Source organism: Macaca thibetana, chromosome X (genome assembly GCF_024542745.1).
Source record: "Macaca thibetana thibetana isolate TM-01 chromosome X, ASM2454274v1, whole genome shotgun sequence".
In the NCBI taxonomy this organism is placed as follows: Eukaryota; Metazoa; Chordata; class Mammalia; order Primates; family Cercopithecidae; genus Macaca; species Macaca thibetana.
This window is the reverse complement of record NC_065598.1, coordinates 131,429,184-131,451,777: the sequence shown is the minus strand read 5'-3', so window position 1 is coordinate 131,451,777 and position 22,594 is coordinate 131,429,184. Positions and strand designations below refer to the sequence as shown.

General features: G+C 39.7%; 1 protein-coding gene across 3 annotated transcripts in view; it reads right to left on the bottom strand.

The window, feature by feature from the left end:
• Positions 1–4,660: 4,660 nt before the first annotated feature.
• VGLL1 (vestigial like family member 1) overlaps positions 4,661–22,594 on the bottom strand; it is a 37,142-nt gene continuing 19,208 nt past the window's right edge. For 2 of the 3 annotated variants that reach the window (XM_050777212.1, XM_050777213.1), the window contains 2 exons: positions 22,031–22,084; positions 14,822–15,175 (listed from right to left, as the gene is read on the bottom strand). In XM_050777212.1, coding sequence (XP_050633169.1) covers positions 15,087–15,175; positions 22,031–22,084 — 143 coding nt within the window. In that variant the 3' untranslated portion in view covers positions 14,822–15,086. Of the gene's footprint in view, positions 4,770–6,342; positions 6,471–14,821; positions 15,176–22,030; positions 22,085–22,594 lie in introns of those variants that run through there. The other variant, XM_050777211.1, reaches the window with a different exon arrangement.

Sequence of the window (22,594 nt, the reverse complement as noted above, 5' to 3'; positions counted from 1 at the left end):
CATAGATTTAGGTCTGAAATTTGAAGATTCTAGATCTTCATTTATTACAAGGGTAAGGGCAAGCAATAAACTTAGACTGTTAAAGTGAAGAAAATAACATGCTTATCACCTCTCTTTCTCGTTTTTCTTTTTCTTGGACATTGTTTAAAAGTTCCCAGAAATCTCTAATAGATTTTGTTTTTAATTTTAAATTGAGGTAACAAACACATAACATAAAATTTACCATTTTGGCTCGTCCGAAGGTAGTGGGTTATCTCAATTGATTGTTCACAGTTACAGATCGAACTTGTTCTACTTCCTCCCACCCCTTCTCACTACTGCACTTGACTAGTCTTTAAAAAAAAAAATCATGCCTGTAATTCCATCGCTATGGGAAACCAAGGTGGAGGTTCACTTGAGTCCAGGAATTTGAGACCAGTCTGGGCAACATAGTGAGACCCCATCTTTACAGAAAAATAAAAAATTAGCCAGATGTGGTAACACATGCCTGTAGTCTCAGCAACTCAGGAGGCTGAGGCAGGAAGATGGCTTGAGCCCAGGAGTTCAAGGCTGTAGTAAGCCATGATCACATCACTGCACTCTAGCCTGGGTGACAGAAAAGACCCTGTTTCTAAAAAAAAAAAAAAAAATTAAAAAAATACATTTTACAATCTTAACTATTTTTAAGTGTCAAGTTGAGTAGTGTTAAGGATATTCACATTATTATGCAACAGATCTCCAGAACGTTTTCATCTTGCAAAATCGAAACTCTATATTTACTAAACAGCAGCTCCTCATTTTCCTTTCCCTACTCTGATGATTATATCAAGGGATCACTCACAGGCATTCCTATACGGGTCAGTATTTTTACCCAAAGCAGTAATTACCACAAAAATAAACAGCTTTTTCCTTTTCCCTGCCCACCACCTCAGGGACAAAAAATGATTTTGAAATAGTAATGCTCTCTTATCTTTTGTTAACTAAATCTCAGAGTTGAGTTTATTTTTGTAACCATCATTTTGAGATCCTCAAATGCAGGATTCTGTAATCTGTGAAATTTAAAAACTGATATTTTTTTTAAGATTGCAGGATTGTATCAAGGGGATTCAAGACCCATCAGGGGAAAGTTGCAGCGATATCCCAGCAAGCTAATGGGGAGAACACTTTTCTCAGAAGAGGAAAAGCTGGGCCAGGCGCAGTGGCTCACGTCTGTAATCCCAACATTTTAGGAGGCAGAGGTAGGAGGATTGCTTGAGTCCAGGAGTTCTAGACGAGCCTGTGCAATATAGTGAGACCTTGTCTCTACAGAATTTTTTTTTTTTTTAAATAGCTGGGCATAGTAGCGTGCACCTATTGGAACCAGCTACTCGGAGGCTGAGGCAGGAGGATCACTTGAGCCCAGGAGATTGAGGCTGCAGTGAGCCGTGATTGCACCACTGCACTCCAACCTGGGGTGACAGAACAAGAACCTGTCTTAAAAAAAAAAACAAAAAAAAAAAAACGGGGTAGGGAGTGTAGGAAAGAGCTGGCTTGGAATTCTGGCTCTGCCAAGTTTCAAGCTGTGTGACCTTGGGGGAAATTACTGAGCCTCTCACAACTTCGGTTTCCTCATCAGCAAGATGGGAGCAATAACTTCTATATGCTATTAAGAGAAAATGAAGTAAGTTTTATACTTTAACTAGTATATAGTAGGTGCTAAATAAATGTTGGTTCCATCTTCTCTCCCCAGTTTAGCAGTATATACACATCTCCTTGAGGCCTGGCCCTCAGTTTCCTCATCAGCCAATTGCACAGGGTCACTGTGAGGTTTAAATTGTGACAATGTATGTGAAAATAACTTAATAATGGACACTCAATAAATTTTTTAAATTCAAGTTTATTTCTACAAAAGTTATAACTAATCAAGAAAGAAAATAATCACTGAATACAGGTAATTAGTATTTGATTAGTATTTCCCAAAGAAAGTTATTGACATTTTCCTGATAGGCAATGACTTTTCCTGGATCATTTAAATAATTTATCTGTAGGAAGGAAGCAGCTTGGCCTAGGTAATCTCTTGAGGGTGTAGCTGCCCCCAGGAGCGTATGATTCTCTTCCAGTCTTACAAAAGGAACAGGACAGGACAAATGAAGTGGTCTGGGTTATCAGAGAAACTTGGAGAGAGCAGAGCATATTTTACTGCCTCACAATTATTACAACTACTTAGAGATGGCCACTGCTCATTTTTCTAAAAATTTTCTGAATAAGATACATATTTAAATGATTTTCTCTTCTGGGAGCAGTGGCTCCCACCTGTTAATCCTAACACTTTGGGAGGCTGAGGCGGGTAGATTGCCTGAGCTCAGGAGTTTGAGACCAGCCTGAGCAACATGACGAAAGAAACCCCGTCTCTACTAAAACTACACAAAATTAGCTGGGCGTGGCGGTGGGCGCCTGTAATCCCAACTACTGCAGAGGCTGAGATGAGAATCTCTTGAACCCAGGAGACGGAGGTTGCAGTAAGCTGAGATCGTGCCACTTCACTCCAGCCTGGGTGACAGAGCAAGACTCTGTCTCAAAAAAATATCTATATCTATATCTATATCTATCTATCTCTATATATATTTTTTATTTTTTCATAAAAGTGACACAGGCTTGTAAAAAAATTTAAACAGCACAGAAGGATATAATGTGAAAGTAAAATTTTCCTGACCAATACCACCACACAAACACACACACACATACACACACACAGTCTCCCCAATCACATTCCCCGAAGGAAACCACTGTGAACAGACTTTTTGGAATTAGCTATGAGTTTCCTATACACACATACTGTATACACATATGGTGTGTATGTATACACACATAAACATATGTACATGCATGCATATGCATACATACACCCTGTGTTTCATAAAGTCTTTATCACACAGACTATCATGTGATAGAATGTGAATGGTCTCCCTTGGAATTGTGCAGCATTGCACAAAACAACAACTCCACACACACACAAACACACACACATTAACATCTCCCTTTAAAAAAACACAAATGCAGTAATACTATATAGACTTTCATAACTTGCTTTTCTCAATTAATGATATATCTTAGATGTTTTTCCATATCAGTGTATACAAATCTACCTGATTTTTTTACCTGCTCCATAGTGTTCAGTTGTATAGATGTATCATAATTTATTTAGACAATTTGTTTTTGATAAAAATTGGGGTCATTTACAGTGTTTTTTGCTACTACTAACAATGCTGTAATAAATAATTATACCTATTCAAATTATATATGTATATTTTACAATGAGCTTAAAGTGCATGTGTGTGTGCAGTATATGTGTATATAACTTTTTATACTTAATCTGCATTTTAATGAATAAATATAGATCTATAGCATCATTTTTAATGGCTGTATATTATATCGAAGGGATGAAACGTAGTTTGTTTAATGAATGCCCTGCCGTTAGACATTCACGTTGTTCTTGATTTTTCACTATTATAAACACTGCAGTGTTCAGCATCTGTGTATTTAAATCTTTGTGCATTTGTCAAATTTATTTTCTTTAGATACATCCGTAGAGGTGAAGTTGTCAGCTCAAACGGCATGTGTACTTTTAAGAGTAGTCACTTCATTTAAAGGAAAATGTTGTCAATACATTTATGCAGATTGGCTGAACAAAGGTCTTCAGATATGATAGCCTTGGGGAGAAACATTTATATCACATAGATTGCTGGTTTCCAAACCTGATATGGTAGACAGAATAGCCCAAATGATTTCTATATCCTAATCCCCCCAAACCCTGTGAATATGTTTATGTTACATAGCAAGAGGAACCAAGAGTGCAAATGGAATTAAGGTTGCTGACTTTAAAACAGAAGGATCACCTGGGGCCCAATGTAATTACAAGGATTTTTAAAAAATGGACAAGGAAGGCAAAATAAGTGAGTCCTAGGAAGGTGTGATTATGGAAGAATGATCAAAGAGATGCACATTTCTGGCTTTGAAGATGGAGGCCGGAGGCCATGAGACAAGGAATGTGGGCAGCCTCTAGAAGCTGGAAAAGGTAATGAAACAAATCCTCCCTAGAGGCTCCAGAAGAAATGCAGCCTTGAGGTCACCTTGATTTTAGCTCAGTGAGATTCATGTAGAAGGATTTCTGATCTCCAGAATTGTAAGATAATAAATATGTGTTGCTTTAAGCCACCAAGGTTGTGGTAATTTGTTACAGCAGGTTAGAAAACTGACATACCTGGTTGCACGTGTGACTAGTGGCAGGAGTAGGGGGTGGTCACAGAGATGCTGATTCAGTAGTCTAGGGAAGAACCAGGGGGCATGTATTTTCAACAAGCTCCCCAGGTGATACTGATGTGTCTAGTGGGGATTTGGGGAACCACTGATATAGACCACATAGGTCTGCAAAAGTAACCATCTCTTGATATGGAGACAGTCACTTGCTGGCCTGGAAGATGATCTTGGTAGGTGATTAAAGATGTGTCTGGGGCTGGCCCAGGGCTCCAATCTGGCACCAGTCTTAACTCTACCTCCTAAGTGACAGTGTCATTCAACCCATCAATCTGACCTTAATCTATCTTGCCAGCTTAATTTTCAACTGTTCATCAACCCAAATACTCCGCTTAAACCAGACTAATCTAATCACCATCTATTCAATAAGTCTTGGGAATTCTCCCTTTATATTTTCACTTAAAATGCTGCTATATCCTTGTATCAGTGGGTCCTCCAGAAAGCAGGAGCTGAGGAGTTAAAGGTGTGAGGGATTTATGGGGCCTGGTAAGTAACACCTGCCAAAGAGAAAAGGAAGAAGAATTGAGCAGGGAGAGACTCAGACCAAGATGCAGATCTGACAAAAGTTCAGCCAACTTAGTAGGGGCTCTGGAACAAATATTGCCCCTTAGAGGAGTCCTACATTGGGGCAGAAATGGCCAGGCCCTAGTACCCGTATAATGCTCAACCATTGGCTGGGAACACCCACAAAGAGCATAGCTGAAACAGATCCTAAGGTGCTAATAGGTGGAAGTACTCAACTAACCACAATTCTTGCAACTGAATGGCAAATTCTTTCTTGAAGGGAGTTCCTGGCAGCACCCTCCATGGCTGCCACAGTTCTCTCTTCTGCTCTTCAGTTATCCAGACCCCGTCTTCTTCTTTGAGACACAATATGGCAACTGTTGATAGGTTTTGTCATAGCTACAACATTTATTTCAAAATACAGGCTCACATAGTTGAAAATGACCTTTAGGGATCAACTTATTTTACACATACAGAAACTGAGACTTGGAGAAGCAGGGAAGAGGGGCTGTGACTGATTCAAGATGACACAGCTAGCTAGTGGAAGAGCCAGAGCCAGAACCCAGCTGTCCTAACTCTCAGTCCAGGTTCGCAGTAGCATTAGGAAAAGGCTTCTCATCTTTAAAGATTAGTGGAAGGTCACAGCTTTCAACTAAAAGGTAAATATAACTGCTGTAAATATAATAAATAGGCTCATTGACTTCTAAGCATACAGAATCATTAAAATGATGAATAATGTAACTAAATGTACCTGAGTAGATCTTTAAGACTTAATTTATAAATACATAAAGACATACACTGTTTGTGTATGTCTTTACTGTTTGTGGGAATGTAAATTAGGTCAGCCACTGTGGAGAGCAGTTTGGAGATTTCTCAAAGAACCAAGGGTTGAACTACCATTCGACCCAGCAATCCCAGTACTGGATACACACCCAAAGGAAAACAAATCGTTTTACCAAAAAGACACATGCACCCATATGTTCATCCAAACACTATTAACAATACCAAAGACATGAAATCAATCCGGGTACCCATCAGCAGTGGATTAGATAAAGAAAATGTGGTACATATAAACCATGGAATACTACACAGTCATAAAAAGTAATGAAATCATGTCTTATGCAGCAACATGAATGCAGCTGGAAACCATTATCCCAAGCAAATTAACTCAGGAACAGAAAACCAAATATGGCATGTTCTCACTTATAACTGGAAACTAAATATTGGCTACACACAGACACAAAGGTAGGAACAATAAAAACTGAGTATTCCAAAGAAGGGAAAGGAGGAAGAGGGACAAGGTTTGAAAAACTACCTATCAGGGGCTATGTTCACTACTTGAGCAAAATCATGCAATATACCCATGTAACAAACCTGGACATGTACCCACTGAATCTAAATAAAAACAGAAAAAAAAATAGTGATAGAGGGAGGAGGAAGATGGCTGAATAGAAGGCTCCACCAATCGTTCCCACCCCCTGCAAGGATACCAATTTAACAGCTATCTATATGCACACACATGCAAATCTTCATAAGAACCGAAAATGAAGCGAGCACTCACCGTACCTGGTTTTAACTTTATATCACTGAAAAAGGCACTGGAAGACGGTAAGGAAGACAGTCTTGAATCGCTGATGCTACCCCTTCCCCATCCCAATGGAGCAGCTGTGTGGTGTGGAGAGAGAATCTGTGCACTTGAGAGAGGAAGAGCATGGGGATTGTGAGACATTGGATTGAGCTCTGTGCTGCCCTGTCACAGCAGAAAGCAAAACCAGACTGAAGTCAACTGACAACTGCCCATGGAGGGTGTATTTAACCAGCCCTAGTTGGAGGACAATCACCTATCCCAGCAACTGGAACTTGAGTTCTGGCAAGCCTCGCCACCATAGGCTCAAGGGCTCTGGAACCCTAAATAAATTTGAAAGGCAGCCTAGGCCAAAAGGACTGCAACTCCTAGGCAAGTCCTAGTGCTGAACTGGGCTCAAATCCAGTGGATGTGAAGGACACATGATCTACTGAAACACCACCTGGGGTGGCTAAGGTAGTGCTGGCATTACTCCTCTCCTAACCCCAGGCTGCATAGCCCATGGTTCCATAAGAGACACGTTCCTTCCACTTGAGAGAAGAGGGAAGAGTAAAGAGGGCTTTGTCTTGCATTTTGGATACCAACTCAGCCACAGCAGGCTAGAGCACCACTCAGCGTCGTGAGGCTCTCTTTTCAGGCCCTAGCTCCCAGACAGCATTTCTAGATACACCCTGGGCCAGAAGAGAACCCACTGCCTTGAAGGGAAGGACCCAGTCCTGGCAGGACCAATCACCTGCTGACTAAAATGTCCTTGGGCCCTGAATAATCAGCAGCAATACCCAGGTAGGATGCCATGGCCTTGGGTGACACTCTGAAACTAGCTGGCCTCAGATGAGACTCAGCACATTCCAAGCTGTGGTGGCTATGTTGTAAGACTCCTTCTGCTTCAGAAAAGCAGAGGGAAAAGTATAGGAGACTTTGTCCTGAACCTTAGGTAACAGCTCAGCCACAAGGGCATAGAGCGCCAAGTGAGATCTTGGGGTCCCTAATTCTATGCCTTAGCTCTTGGGCGGCATTACAGGACCTGCCCTGGGCCATAGGAGAGCCCATTGTCCTGAAGAATGAGTCCCAGGCCAGGAAGCATTTACCACAAGATGACTGAAGAGCCTTTGGGCCTTAAGAGGACATCGGTGGTAACCTGGCAGTATTCCCCATGGGCCTGTGCTGGTGGCAGCCATGGGGTGTGGGTCCTTTGCATGTAGAAAGGGGAGGGAAGAGTGGGAAGGACTACATCTCATAGTGCAAGTACCAGCTTAGCCACAGTACAATAGAACACCAGAGAGACTTTTAAGGTTTGTGATTCAAGTTCCTGGTTCCCAGATGGCACCTCTGGACCTGCCAAGGGCCTAGGGAAACTTACTACCTTGAAGGGAAGGATACAAGCCTGGCTAGCTTCTCTACCTGCTGACTGTAGAGCCCCAGGGCTTTGAGTGAACATAGGCAGTAGCCAGGTAGTAGTTACAGCAGGCCTTGGGCAAGACCCAGTGCAGCACTGGCTACAGGTCTGAACTAGTGCCGTCCCAATGGCGGTGGCCACAGAGGTTCTTGTGTCATTCCACCTCCAGCCTCAGCCAGCTCAGAACCAGAGAGACTCCATTTGTTTGAGAGAAAGTAAGGAAAGAGAACAAGAGTCTCTGCCTGGTAATCCAGACAATTCTTCTGGATTTTATCCAAGATCATCAAGGTGATACCTCTATGAGTCTGCAAGAACCACAGTGTTACTGGTCTTGAGTTGTCCCCAATGCAGATATGGCCCAGATCACAACACCAAGATCATACATAACACAATACCAATTGTGGTATAATACCTGGAAAGCCTTCCCAAGACGGATGGATATAAACAAGTCCATACTGTTAAGACTACAATAAGTGCCTAACTCTTCAATGCCCAGACACAGATGAATATCTACAAGTACCAAGACCATCCACGAAAACATGACCTCACCAAATGAACTAAATAAGGTGCCAGGGATCAATCCTACAGAAACAGAGATATGTGACCTTTCAGACAGAGAATTCAAAATAGCTGTTTTGAGAAAGCTCAAAGAAATTAAAGATAACACAGAGAAGGAATTCAGAATTCTATCAGACAAGTTAACAAAGAGATTAAAATAATTAAAAAGAATCAAGCAGAAATTTTGGAGTGGAAAAATGTAATTGGCATACTGAAGAATGCATCAGAATCTTTTAATAGCAGAACTGATCAATCAGAAGAAAGAATTAATGCACTTGAAGACAGGCTTTTTGAAAATACACAATCAGATAGAAAAAAGAATAAAAAACAATAAAGCATACTTACAAGTTCTAGGAAATTGCCCCAAAAGGGCGAATCTAAGAGTTATTGGCCTTAAAGAGGAGGTAGAAAGGGAGATGGGGTAGAAAGTTTATTTAAAGGAATAATAACAGAGAACTTCCCAAACCTCAAGAAAGGTAACAATATTCAAATACAAGAAGATTGTAGAACACCAAGCAGATTTAACACAAAGAAGACTACCTCAAGGCATATAGTAATCAAACTCCCAAAGGTAAAGGATAAAGAGAGGATCCTAAAAGCAGCAAGAGAAAAGAAGAAAATAATATACAATGGAGCTCCAAAATATGTCTGGCAGCAGACTTTTCAGTGGAAACTTCACAGGCCTGGAGAGAGTAGTATGGCATATTTAAAGTGCTGAAGGAAAAAACCTTTACCCTAGAATCGGATATTCAGTGAAAATATCCTTCAAACACGAAGGAGAAATACTTTCCCAGGCAAACAAAACCTGAGGAATTTCATCAACACCAGACCTGTCCTACAAGAAATGCTAAAGGGAGTACTTCAACCAGAAAGTAAAAGACATTAATGAGCAATAAGAAATCTGAAGGTACAAAAGTCACTGGTAATAGTACACAGAAAAACACAGAGTATGGTAACACTGTAATTGTGGTGTGCAAACTACTCTTAGCTTAAGTAGAAAGACTAAAAAATGAACCAAACAAAAATAATAACTAAAACAACATTTCAAAACATAGACCATACAATAAGATATAAATAGAAACAACAAAATGTTTAAAGGTCAGGGGAACAGGGGGGACGAAGTTAAGGTGTAGAGTTTTTATTAGTTTTCGTTTTGCTTGTTTGTGTGTTTACGCAAACAATGTTGTTATTAGCTTAAAATAAAGGGTTATAAGATACCATTTGCAAGCCTCATGGTAACCTCAAATCAAAAAACATACAAGAGATACACAAAAAATCAAAGCAAGAAACTAAATCATAGCACCAGAGAAAATCACCTTTCATGGAAAGGAAGACAAGAAGGAAGGAAAGAAGGGAGAGAAAGCCACAAAACAGCCAGAAAACAAATAACAAAATGGCAAATGAGGAACTTAAGAAGGAAATTTTAAAATTCTTGAAACAAATGATGATGGAAACACAAAATAACAAAACAAATGAGATCCAGTAGAAGTACTACTAAGAGGAAAGCTTATAGCTGTAAGTGCCTACATCAAAAAAGAAGAAAAACTTCAAATAACCTAAAGGTGCATCTTAAAGAACTAGAAAAGCAAGAGCAAACCAAACCCAAATTAGTAGAAGAAAATAAACAATAAAGATCAGAGCAGAAATAAAGGAATTTGAAATGGAGAAAATAATACAAAAGACCAAAGAAACAAAAAGTCAACTTTTTGAGAAGATAAACAAAATTGATAAACCCTTAGCCAGACTAAGAAAACAAGAAGTAAGACCTAAATAAATAAAATCAGACATGAACAAGGAGACATTACAAATACTGCAGAAATTCAAAGGATCATTAGTGGCTACTATAAGCAACTATCTATTACTAAACAGGAAAATCTAGAAGAAATGTATAAATTCCTAGACACATACAATCTACTAAGATTGAACCAGGAAAAAATCCAAAACCTTAGCAGACCAATAGCAAGTACTGAGACTGAAGCCATAATAAAAAGTCTCCCAGCAAAGAAAAGCCTGGAACCTGATGGTTTCACTGCTAAATTTGACCAAACATTTAAAAAAGAGCTAATACCAATTATACGCAAACTATTCCAATAGAGGAGGACGGAATACTTACAAACTTATTCTGTGAGATCAGTGTTACCCTGATACCAAAACCAAACAAAGACACAACAAAAAAGAAAACTACAGGCCAATATCACTGATGAATACTGATGCAAAAATTCTAAACAAAATACTATCAAACCAAATTCAACAACACGTTAGAAAATCTTTCATCATGAGCAAGTGGGATTTATCCCAGGGATGCAAGAATGGTTCAATGCATACAAATCGATTAATGTAATATCTCACATCAACAGAATGAAGGACAAAAACCATACAATCATTTCAAATGCTGAGAAAGCATTTGATGAAATTTAGCATCCCTTCATGGTAAAACCCTAAAATGTTGGGTATAGAAGGAACATAACTTGACACAATAACGTCATATATGACAGATCCATAGATAGTATAATACCAAATGGGGAAAAACTGAAAGCCTTTCCTTTAGGAAGGAACATGACAAGAGTGTCCACTTTCACCAGTGTTCTTCAACATGGTACTGTAAGTCCTAGCTAGAGCAATCAAATAAGAGAAAGAAGTAAAGAACATCCAAATTGGAAAGAAAGAAGTCAAACTATCTTTGTTTGCAGATGGTATGATCTTATATTTGGAAAAACCTAAAGACTCCACCAAAAAACTGTTAAAACTGATAAGCATATTCAGTAAAGTTGTAGGATATAATATCAACATACAAAAATCAGTAGCATTTCTATATGCCAACAGCAAACAATATGAAAAAGAAATCAAGAAAGTAATCCCATTTACAATAGGTACAAATAAAATAAAATACCTAGGAATTAACCAAAGAATTGAAAGATCTCTCCAATGAAAGCTATAAAACACTGATGCAAGAAGTTGAAGAAGACACACAAAAAATGGAAAGATATTCCATGTTTATGGATTGGAAGAATCAATATTGTTAAAATGTCCATACTACCCAAAGCAATCTACAGATTCAATGCAATCCCTATAAAAATACTAAGGACATTCTTCTCAGAAATAGAAAAGACAATCCTAAAATTTATATGGAACCACAAAAGATCCAGAATAGCCAAAGCTATCCTAAGCAAAAAGAACAAAACTGGAAAAATCACATTACCTGACTTTAAATTATACTACAGAGTTATAGTAACAAAAAAATGGCATGATACTGAGATAAAAACAGACACATAGACCAACGGTACAGAATAGAGAACCCAGAGATCATCTCTACATCTACAGTGAACTTAGTTTTTACAAAGGTGCTAAGAACTTACACTGGGGAAAGGACAGTCTCTTCAATACATGGTGCTGGGAAAACTGGATATCCATATGCAAAAGAATGAAACTAGACCCCCCAACCCATATACAAAAATCAAATCAAAATAAAGACTTAAATCTAAGACCTCAAACTATGGAACTACTAAAGAAAACATTGGGGAAACTCTCTGAGACGTTTCTTAAGTAATACCCCATAAGCACAGCCAACCAAAGCAAAAATGGACAAATATGATTATATTAAATTTAAAAGCATCTGCATAACAAAGGAAACAATCAACAAAGTGAAGTGGCAACACACAGAATGGGAGAAAATGTTTCCAAACCACCATCTGATAAGGGATTAATAACCAGAATATACAAGGAGTTCAAACGACTGTATAGGAAAAAATCTAATAAGCTGATTAAAAATGGGCAAAAGACCTGAATAGACATTTATCAAAAGAAGAAATACAAATGGCAAACAGGTATATGAAAAGGTGCTCAACATTGATCATCAGAGAAATGCAAATCAAAACTACAATGAGATATCATCTCACTCCAGTTAAAATGGTTTTTATCAAAAAGTCAGGTAACAAATGCTGGTGAGGATGTGGAGAAAAGGGAACCCTCATACACTGTTGGCAGGAATGTAAATCAGTACAATTGCTATGGATAACAGTTTGGTGGTTCCTCAATAAACTAAAAATGGAGCTACCATAAAATCCAGCATTCCCACTTCTGGGTATATACCCCACAGAAAAGGAATCAGTCTATCGATGAGATATCTGCACTCCCATGTTTATTGTAGCACTAGTCACAATAGTCAATATTTGGAAGCAACCTAAGTGTCCATCAACAGATGAATGGATAAAGAAAATGTATATATATATACACAATAGAGTACTATTCGGCCATAAAAAGAATGAGATCCTGTCATTTACAGCAATATGGGTGGAACTGGAGATTATTATGTTAAGTGAAATGAGCCAGGCACAGAAAGACATACGTCATATGTTCTCACTTATTTGTGGAATTTAAAAATCAAAACAATTGAACTCATGGAGTCAGAGAATAGAAGGATGGTTACCAGAGCCTGGGAAGGATAGTGGAGAGTTGGTGGTGGGTGGGAGGGAATGGGGATGGTTAATGAGTACACAAAATAGTTAGAAAGAATGAGAAAAACCCAGTATTTGCTAGCACAACAAGGTGACTATAGTCAAAAATAATTTAACATAACTAAAATAGTGTAATAGGATTGTTTGTAACACAAAGGATAAATGCTTGAGGTAATGGATACCCCATTTACCCTAATGTTATTATTATGCATTGCATGCCTGTATCAAAATATCTCATGTAACCCATAAATATATACATCCACTATGTGCCCACAACAAATAAAAATAAAAATAGTGATAAAACTGTAATCCTTATGAGAATGCTGTAGCCTAGTTCATTTCTATAATCACTAATCCATAAAAATTCATAGTAACATGCTATTTTAAAATCTTACACATTAAAAGAATTGAAAGAAACCATTGTATAAACAAATGGGTTACAAAATTATTTTCAATTAATTACGTTAAGCTAGGGAAATAATTAGGGAAAGGTCAATGTTTATTGTTTACATAGGAGAAAAATAACTTATATTCTAGTTAGCATTTATTTGTGGAGGAGTGATTTTATTTTCAGTGTTGTACGTGATGATTGATTTATAGAATGGAAATGTTCTTAAACACAAGTCTCAATTGGATCTGCAAACAACAGTCTTAGCTGAGATTTTTAAAAGATAATCTTTGCTAACAGAAAAAGGGAATTGCCTCCTTTTTGCTTTTTCAGAGACAGGCATCATTTGAGTATGTGAGTGTCCAGTCCATTTGAAGCAGTTTCAATTCTTCCAGATTGTAAAGTCAGGAATGCGTGCATGTTGGGGGTGTGATAGGAGGAGGCTATGGAGGTCAGAGGCAGCTGCTAAGTCAAAGCCAATCAGGCCACTTGTAAATTTCTCAAAACATAGAGAAAGATGTGAATGAGGTTTATGGGCTCTAGCCCTATGGGGCCCTGACTTTCCACAGTTTCAAGACCTTGATTGACCTGGTGGGAAAAAAAAATCCCACCTCCCCTACTCTCTGCCCAAGTTAGCATCTCACAAGATTATCAACTAGCATGTAGATGAAGCCACAAAGTAAACACATAGAGGTCAATTACCCCACCTTTGTGTGTAAAGGGTGGTATACACCTTGTATGCAAAAGGAGGGAGTATTTTTTTAATTGCAAGAGTAAAATGCCAAAGTGAGACAAAGAAATAATTTTCCTGTTAGCTCTTTGTAAGTAAGGTGGGAAAGGAAAAACAAGATAGATATGAAAAGCCAGAAATCTGAGTCTGTGATTAGTATCAGTTGATGTGAGCAGGAATTTACCTGCTTATATCAGAGAAGCGACCATTTGTCTCTTAGGAACAGGGAGTCTTTTCTTTCCTCTTTATTAAAGTAGAAAAATTGTTACTGCTTTCAGTTTTATTCAAGAGAGAGCTTCCAGAGGTTTGCAGGGAAATGTTATCAGATCACCCAACCTACATAATATGCCAACTCTATTGGAATCATTTTTTCTTTTCCCTAAACTGTATGTTAAGAGTTCACTTCTGATGGTATTATCTTCTAACACAGATGAATCTTTCTAGAGTCAGCCAAGATAAACACACACTTCTATAATTATGTGCTACAAGTACTCTAGAATCAGCCTCCACCCTGAATTTTTCCAGCCATCACCTAAAGAAGAACATGGATTTTGAAAGTAAATAACTTTGAAAGAAAATGTACTCCTTAAGCCTTTTTTCCTCTTACTGAATCTAGGAAACATATGTAATACACTGGAAGATTTGTTCTCTTTATTTATATAGCAGATGGGAGGGGAAAATATCTAAGAGCCATCCTGATATTAACTTAATATCCTGATATTAAATATTGCAGTGGTGAGAAAAGAGCACTGAGTTCAGAGGCCTGGATTTCAGTGTTGGCTCTGCTACTGGCCATGTGATCTTAGGCAGGTCATTTAGCTTCTCTAAGCCTCAGTGTCCACGTATATTAAATGAAGATAATAATACCAATATTAGGGTTGCTGGAAAATTTGAATGAAATGACGGATGTGAAAGAAATTAGAACCCAGAATAGCACCATCCAAAAAAGTACAGTTTTATTATTATTCATCAGCTGAGCTGTTACACAGGAGCAAGCAGGGTATGGCTGGGGAACATTGATAGCGGGGGCTTCTGGGATTTTCACAGGGCAAGTACTGAGCTCATACTAAACACGAAGCTGTTTAACAGATTGGGGAGGCAAGTAGGTTTGAGCAGCTTTCATTTTTATCTGGAACAATCTGCAGGGATGTCCTGCTGCCGTGTCTTAGACCAAGTGTGGTCTTTCTCCTCCAACTTGACTAAAGATGCTGCAGGTATCGATGTGGGTGGCCCCAGTGGTTTGGTGGTGTAAGCGAGTATTTCCCAGGTGTCTCTAACTCTGAAAGAGCTAAAGGAGAAGTTACATGGTTAATGAAAGCCAGTTAGGCCCCTATGGAAGGCTGTGAGTCTCCTCCAGGGTGCAGATGAACACCTGTGGGATGTCAGATACCAGAGTCCTCAACCTCAGAGGAAGGGAAGGCAGAAACTCATGGAACTGCATCCAAAAAATGCTCTGGATGCAGAATAAGTTCTGTTCCAGCCACAGGCCCAACTTGTGATGAGCAGTTTACCCAATTCCCAATAAGTAAGTTCTCAGATTTCTCAACAATTGCATTTGGGGGTCACTTTGTTAGGACTGAGAAACCAAAGTTTTCAAGTGAAAGTATGTAATTCATCAGGACCAGACTGAGACTTTTCAGCTTCTTTTCAGACTGAAAATGTAGGAAACCCACAGCCTCAACCTATTCTCATTGGGTCTTTCCCACCCTATTTTCATTTTGCTTTTGGTAGAGGCAAGAGTGAAGTTGGTCACAGTCTGGCTCTGGCTCAGGCTGGAAAGCTTCAGGCTGTTCCTGTGATCTCCATTCAGTTGGAAAAGTGGGACGACCCCATAGGATATTTTGTGATCAGTCTTGATTAGAAGGACCCTGCTGGGGGAGCATGAGAGGAGTCTGATTTCTAAGTAATAGGGTCATGGGTGCAGTGAGGAGTGAGAAGAACAAGCAGGTGGGCCTCTATGCTCCCATCTCAGAACAGCGCCCTTAATCATTTATATATGCTGAGAATTCACTTAAGTTTGAAAAGCCTTGCCATAGGGCATAGGTGCCAAGAAGAGATGTGCACAATTTTAGGAAGGGCATATACTTGCTCCTGATTCAACACCTAGAAAGAGAAAAGAAAACCAAGAAAAAGACAGTGATGTCTCTAGACCCTGTAGATTCATAGTAGAAAATCATAAGCACGTTGGAAAAAAGAATTCTCTTCAAACTGAAGTTCAATAAAAGAACAGATATTTTCTTATCTCTGGAGACTGGCTTCCTGAAAAACAGAATAAGCATGAGCTGACTCTGGGGTCTTGTGAACCCAGGTTTGAGTCCCGGCTTACCACTGCCTATCTGTGTGACCTTGGGCAAGTTACCTAGCCTATCTGTTCTCCACTTTACTCATGTCAAATGGGGATATTAATAAAAGCTACCTCCTAAGATTCTAGTGAGGATTAAGTGAGTTAAATACATATAAAGGGGTTAGAACAGTGACTGGCACACAAATGCTCGATAAATGTTTACTATTATTTTGTTAAAAAGGCAATGTGTCTATATGTGGTAGAGTCAAATTATTGCATGGTCAAACTGCACCTTAGCTTGGTGGGTAAGACTAAGGAAATTGAAGTCACTGAAAACTGACTCTGGCACTCACTTTGACTTTGGACGAGTCACTTAACCTCTTAAGCCTTAACTTTCCCATCTGTGAATGAAGATAAAAGCAGAACCTGTGTTGCTAGTAGCTATTGGTTCTTATTTTGCTTCGCTGCCATGATTTTTGTCACTCTCTTCATTTCTAATAACCTTGTGCTTCACTCTACCTCAACCACCCATTCCCATGGTCACACCCTAGACTTTCTTATCATTCACACAGGGGACCCTTGTGATCTCAATTTCAAACATCCACTCTCTAGCCACCTCCCATGTCACTGGCTTAAGTAGTCTTATCACCGTGTTTTCACATAACCTCCAATCCATCAACCTCCATTTCCATTGACATCCTGTCAATGTCCATCTGCCTCCATTTCCTTCTCTGTGCAGCTTAGACACCACGTTCTGTTGTTATAATCACTAACTTGCAAACACCCTCGACTCCTTTTCCTTATTCTCTATCCTTCATGCCCTCTTGCCACAACCTCACCCCTAGATGAGCGTCCCCATTTGCCTTCTCTGTACATTACACTAACCTAACATCACTGATGAAAATTGCACAACCCAGCTGAGAGTTCACACTTCAAATTCATGAGCTTGGACTTCAGATCACCATCCAGAAATCCTACTTATGTTTGTTTACTATCAGGCTTGCTTTCCCAATGCCCAAGAAGACTTTTTCAAACTTTCTCACTCTCTTTAAATATCCCACACTCTTGCTGTCTTGCTCCACAGTTGATTGAGAAAATAGAAATCATTAGATTAGTACTTTTTAGTGTCCTCACAAGCAAGCCTGAAAATCAGTTTTTGTCTGTGTCCTTATTAGCTTTCTTTTGTATACTTTCAATGACAGAACAGTCCCTGTTCTTATGAAAGGTCAATGCTTCTACATGTCCCTTCTGTCTTCTCAATGATTTCACCCCTCAAGTTATCTTCATCCTCCTATATTGGATCATTCCCATTATCATGCAAAGAGGCTCTAATATTTGCCTTTTTAAAAAAAGACCTTCTCAAACCCCATTAGCCTCTTTAGCTAATACCTTTTCTCTCTTTATCATTTCAATGTTAAATTTCTCTAAGAAGCTCCTTGAATTTACTATTTCCACTTTCTCATCTCCGGTTCACTCTTCAACCCACTTCAATCTGGCTTCTGTCTACATCACATAATGAAAACTGCTCTTAACAAGGCTACAAAAATCTCTGATGCCACATCCAATGGGAATTTCTCCTTATTTGACCTTCTTTTATTTGATCTTTCCACAGCCTTTAACACAGTTGATCACTCCTTCTGTTTTGAAACATTCTCCTCTTTTAGCTTCTGTTATATACCACACTGCCCTGGTTCTTCTCTTATCACATTGGCTACATCTTTTTAGTCTCCTACAATGGTTCCTCATGTCCCCAGTCTCTAAATATTGGCACCCTCCAGGCCTCTTTCTGTGGCTCTCCTCTCTTGTATGTCTACATCCTCTGCCTAGGTGATCACATCCAATGGCCTTAAATACCACTTATGCACAGGACTAATATACATCCCAAATGTTTACCCAGACTTTCTTCACTTACATATACAACTGTTTAAAAGGTATATCCACTTGGATGTCTTACAGGCACCTCAGACTTGACATGGTCAAAACAGTTGTGTTCTCCTATCCATTTGCTCAAACAGGAATCCTAGGAGATAACCTGGATTCTTCCCCCTTTCTTTGCCATTCCTATTTAATCCATTACCAAGTCCTAAGAGCTAACCTTCCCAAATAGATCTCAAATACCCCTATCTCTGCTGTTGCCACCTAATCCAGGCTATCATCCTCTCATGCTTCTTGCCTCTTTGTTTTCATTCTTCCCTTTCTCCAATGTGTCCTCTACAGAACAGCTTTTGTGATCTTATCAGATGCAAATTAGATCACACATAAAATCCTTCCATGGCTCACAAAGTCACTTAGAATATGAAATCTCAATTCCCAATGTTACCCATAAGGCCCCTGCACCACCTGGCCCCTGCCTACCTCTCCAGCTTTGTCTCATACCACACTCTCTCTTTTCTCACTCCACTCCTGTCACCCTGGTCTTTTCTTTTTTCCATTCTTCACACACATCTCGGGCTTTTGCAGGGACAGTTCCCTCCACCTCCCTCTATCTCCACCCTAATTCTTCCCAGAGCTGGCTCTCTCACTTCATTCAGGTCCCTGATCATACGTCACTTCCTCAGAAAGGCCTCCCTTGAACACTTTATCTAAAGTTGGCCCCCATTTCCCCCTATTTCAATACTTCATGTGTTTTCCTCACTCCACTTATCATAACTTGCAAATATTTTGTATTTTCCCTTTGGGGGTGGGCATGTCTTCCCCACGAAACTATTAACTCTATGAGGGCAGGGACCAAGACAATTTTATTCACTGTTATATCTCCAATGTATATTATAGTCCTGTGTCTGGCAATCAGCAATATCAACTGTTGTTATGATTTGTAGCCATTGAAGCAATACATAACCAGCATCTATTTCTACTGACCAAAAGATAAAATCAAATTCACTAAAACTTTTGACCAACATTTGTGAGACTCACCTCCAGAATGTCTTTCTCCAAGGTCTCTCTGACTACCCTTCAGGCTCTGATGACTCTTCTGCTCCATATGCACTTGCTTCATAGATGCATGACAGCCCACATGAGGGGACTAGGGCCATGTTGGAGGGGCAGGAGGAGACTCTGCCTCCCTTCCTTGACAAATATTTTTCTGGAGCCTCACATAGGAAATCTTTCAGAACAACCTAAATCTCCACTGAAAGGTTCATGTAGTTCACTTCGAAATGAGGTTAATATAAATTATATAAAGAATAAGACATGAGGCTAGGTGAGGTGGCTCATGCCTGTAATCCCAGCACTTTGGGAGGCCAAGTTGGGCAGATCACCTGAGTTCAGGAGTTCAAGACCAGCCTGACCAACATGGTGAAACCCCGTTTCTACTAAAAATACAAAAAATTAGCCAGGCATGGTGGCAGGAGCCTGTAATCCCAGATACTTGGGAGACTGAGGCAGGAGAATTGCTTGAACCTGGGAGGCAGAGGTTGCAGTGAGCCGAAATTGAACCATTGCACTCCAGCCTGGGCCATAAAAGCAAAACTCTGTCTCAAAAAAAAAAAAAAAAAAAAAAGAATAAAACATGAAGAGCCAACTGAGTCTCATGCCAAATCTACTCCCCCAGGAAGTGAGGGAACAGGATCTGGGCAATGAACAAGCTCCCCAGGTGGTTCGTACCATCAGGCAAGATTGGAAGACTGGTGTCATGCTTAAGAGCATGGGCTTTGCTGGGTTCCATTGTCCTTTTACTTGGAGCCCTAGGAAGTCCCTTCTCTTCCTCTCAGCTCCATGCTACCTCCCTCTGCCCGGGGCCACAGTGGTAGAAGGACGGACTTGGGCCTGTTGGCATAGCCACCTTTCCTCAACTACTCTCTGCAAGAGAAGATCGTCCCCTACCCCCTTTCCCTAAGGCATATTTTTCTTTGCTCTTTTGCTTGCTTTCTGAGCCTTCTGCATCCCCCTTCCTTTATTTTAGGATAGTACCCTTGCCCCAGATAGACAGTGAACTCATTTGTGGTAAAATAATCTCACCAGTGACTAATTTTCACTGTTGTACACTTCATTTAACTTGGAATTGTTTTTGATAATTTTATGACACTGTGAGAGCAAAGAGATAATACTGCATCTGCCACTTGCTGCTGTGACTTAAGGTAAGTCCTTTCACCTTTTTGAGATCCAGTTTCCTCATCTATAAAATGGGGATATTCATTCATTCAATCACTATTTGCTGAATATCAGTTGAGTAAAGCACCTAGGACATGTTCATATACACCTCACAAGGTCATGGTGAGGACTAAGCAAGATGGAGTATGTGGTATGTGGCTCATGGTCAACACCCAGTACATGTTGTTGTTGCTGTTAGTTTTAGTCTATGAACAATTTTAAGCATCAAGTTATCAGTAATTCTGAGACTCACAATAAAAAAATGTAGAAACTATTAACAAGTACTCAAGAAACACCACAATCCTTGCCTTTCATAAGTTAGGAGGCCAGCAGAGCTCATTTCTTTGGGCAGGGACTTACGTGATGTCTGCCTTGGCCATGCTAAGGCTTTTGAACCAGCTCTAAATGAATCTCCTCACGGAGGCATGGCCAATGAATCACCAGGGTTGGTTTTTGTTTTGTTTGTTTGTCTCTTACACAAGGGCATCAAACAGAATAATTTTTACTACATTGGAATAATTTTTACTGCATTACTACATTTTCTTACTGTTTCCTTGTTAAATGCTCTTTTATTGTTTCCAGCATTCACTCATTCATTTATTCAACAAATTTGTATACATCTGTGCCAGGTGCTAGGGATACAGTGGTATACCTCTCAAAGTCTCTGTCCTTATGGGGTTGACATTCTAGTGGGGTCTATAGATTGCCCTCACCCCTACTTCACACCAGACTGTCAAATGCCTGAGATCAGGGGTTGTGGTAGTGGCTTTTCCTTTGGATCCTCTCTATTTTTATATTTTATGGAGATGGGGGTCTTGCTATCTTGCCCAGGCTGGTCTCTAACTCCTGGGCTCAAGTGGTCCTCCCGTCTTGGCCTCACAAAGTGCTGGGATTACATGTGTGAGGCACCACATCCAGCTTGAGTCCTCTCTTAAACACAGCACACAGAGCACAGCTTGGGGCACACAGGATGCCCTCCAAAAAAGACTTCTTGATGGTTTAATGTATGCCAATGCTTAGAATAATGTGCCAGCCATTATTCTAAGCATTGGTATACATTATTTCATTTACTCCTCACACCTCACCCTATGAGGTGGGCACTATTTTATGCTTATTTGACAAATGAAGCAACTGAGGCATGAAGCGGTTAAGACATGTGACCAGGTTCCTGAAGCAAGTAAATAATAAAGCTGACATTTGAACCCTGAACCCAGGTCATGAAGGTCCTCATGTCATTCCACCCAGATTGTCCTCTTTTGTAAGTTCCTACTGACACCACTTTCAAATTGAGTGTGGAGCTCAGAGTCCTGCCCTCACGCCTCAGTTGACATTTTCCCTGACTGCAGAGTCCTGGGATGGCCCTGTGTACTAGGCTGACAACTGAACATCTGGGACACAGCAAGCAAATCCTCATCCTCATGAATTTCTTAATTTTTCTGAGTCACCTTGGCTACTTCAGTTAAGTCCAGCTCAGGTTAAAAAAAAAAAAAGAAAAAGAAAGAAAGAAAAGAAAAAAGAAACTAAGGGCAGTTACTTCTATAGCAAAATAAAATTTTACAAGATAAGAAGCGCATACACTCTTTTTTGAGGCTAAAATGAAACAAATTCTATCTATGAAAACACTGAGTGATAGAAATAAGGCTCCCGTCCATTACCGAAGACTCTGGGTTTTACACTATCAGTGTCTCCAGTAGTAGACAGAAGCCTTATTCCTCAAGTTCGTTCTCAGGATACAGACACACACCATCAAAGGCTGGACCAGATACCTACTTTCATTTGGAAGGCTGGTACTGGCAGATCCACGAGACATATACAGTTTCTTATCTAGAAAAGAAGAAAAAAACATTATTGGAACTGAAATTTCTAGGACTAGGTTAGAAAGTGCCCAGTAGCATCCCAGGGGCCTCACATTGCCTGGTCCTAAGTTTATGAATATCTGGCATATTCTCTCTTATCAGATGCTACAAAAACAGAGAAGCTTCTGTTTTTAAGGTCCACCATCTTCCAAGGCAGTGTTCCTGATTAAGGGTCACTGACTTCCTCAACAGATCCTGGACTGCCAGTCACCAATTAATACAACTGATGTCAACATGAGTAGAGCATGAAGACTTTGGTGATAACCATTTGTTGGTGAACGTGTCTTGAGATTTCAGGAATAGGACAATTGCCTGCATTATAGTTTCACCATGATGTGCCTGGCTTACAGTAGATGCTCACTAAATATTTGCTGAATCGGATTTGAACTGTAAAGAGTTGCTATGTTTGGAAGGTGATGATTTCAGCCATCTGTGTTCTAACCAACTGTTGAAACAGGGCTCTGCTGTGTGTATGCAC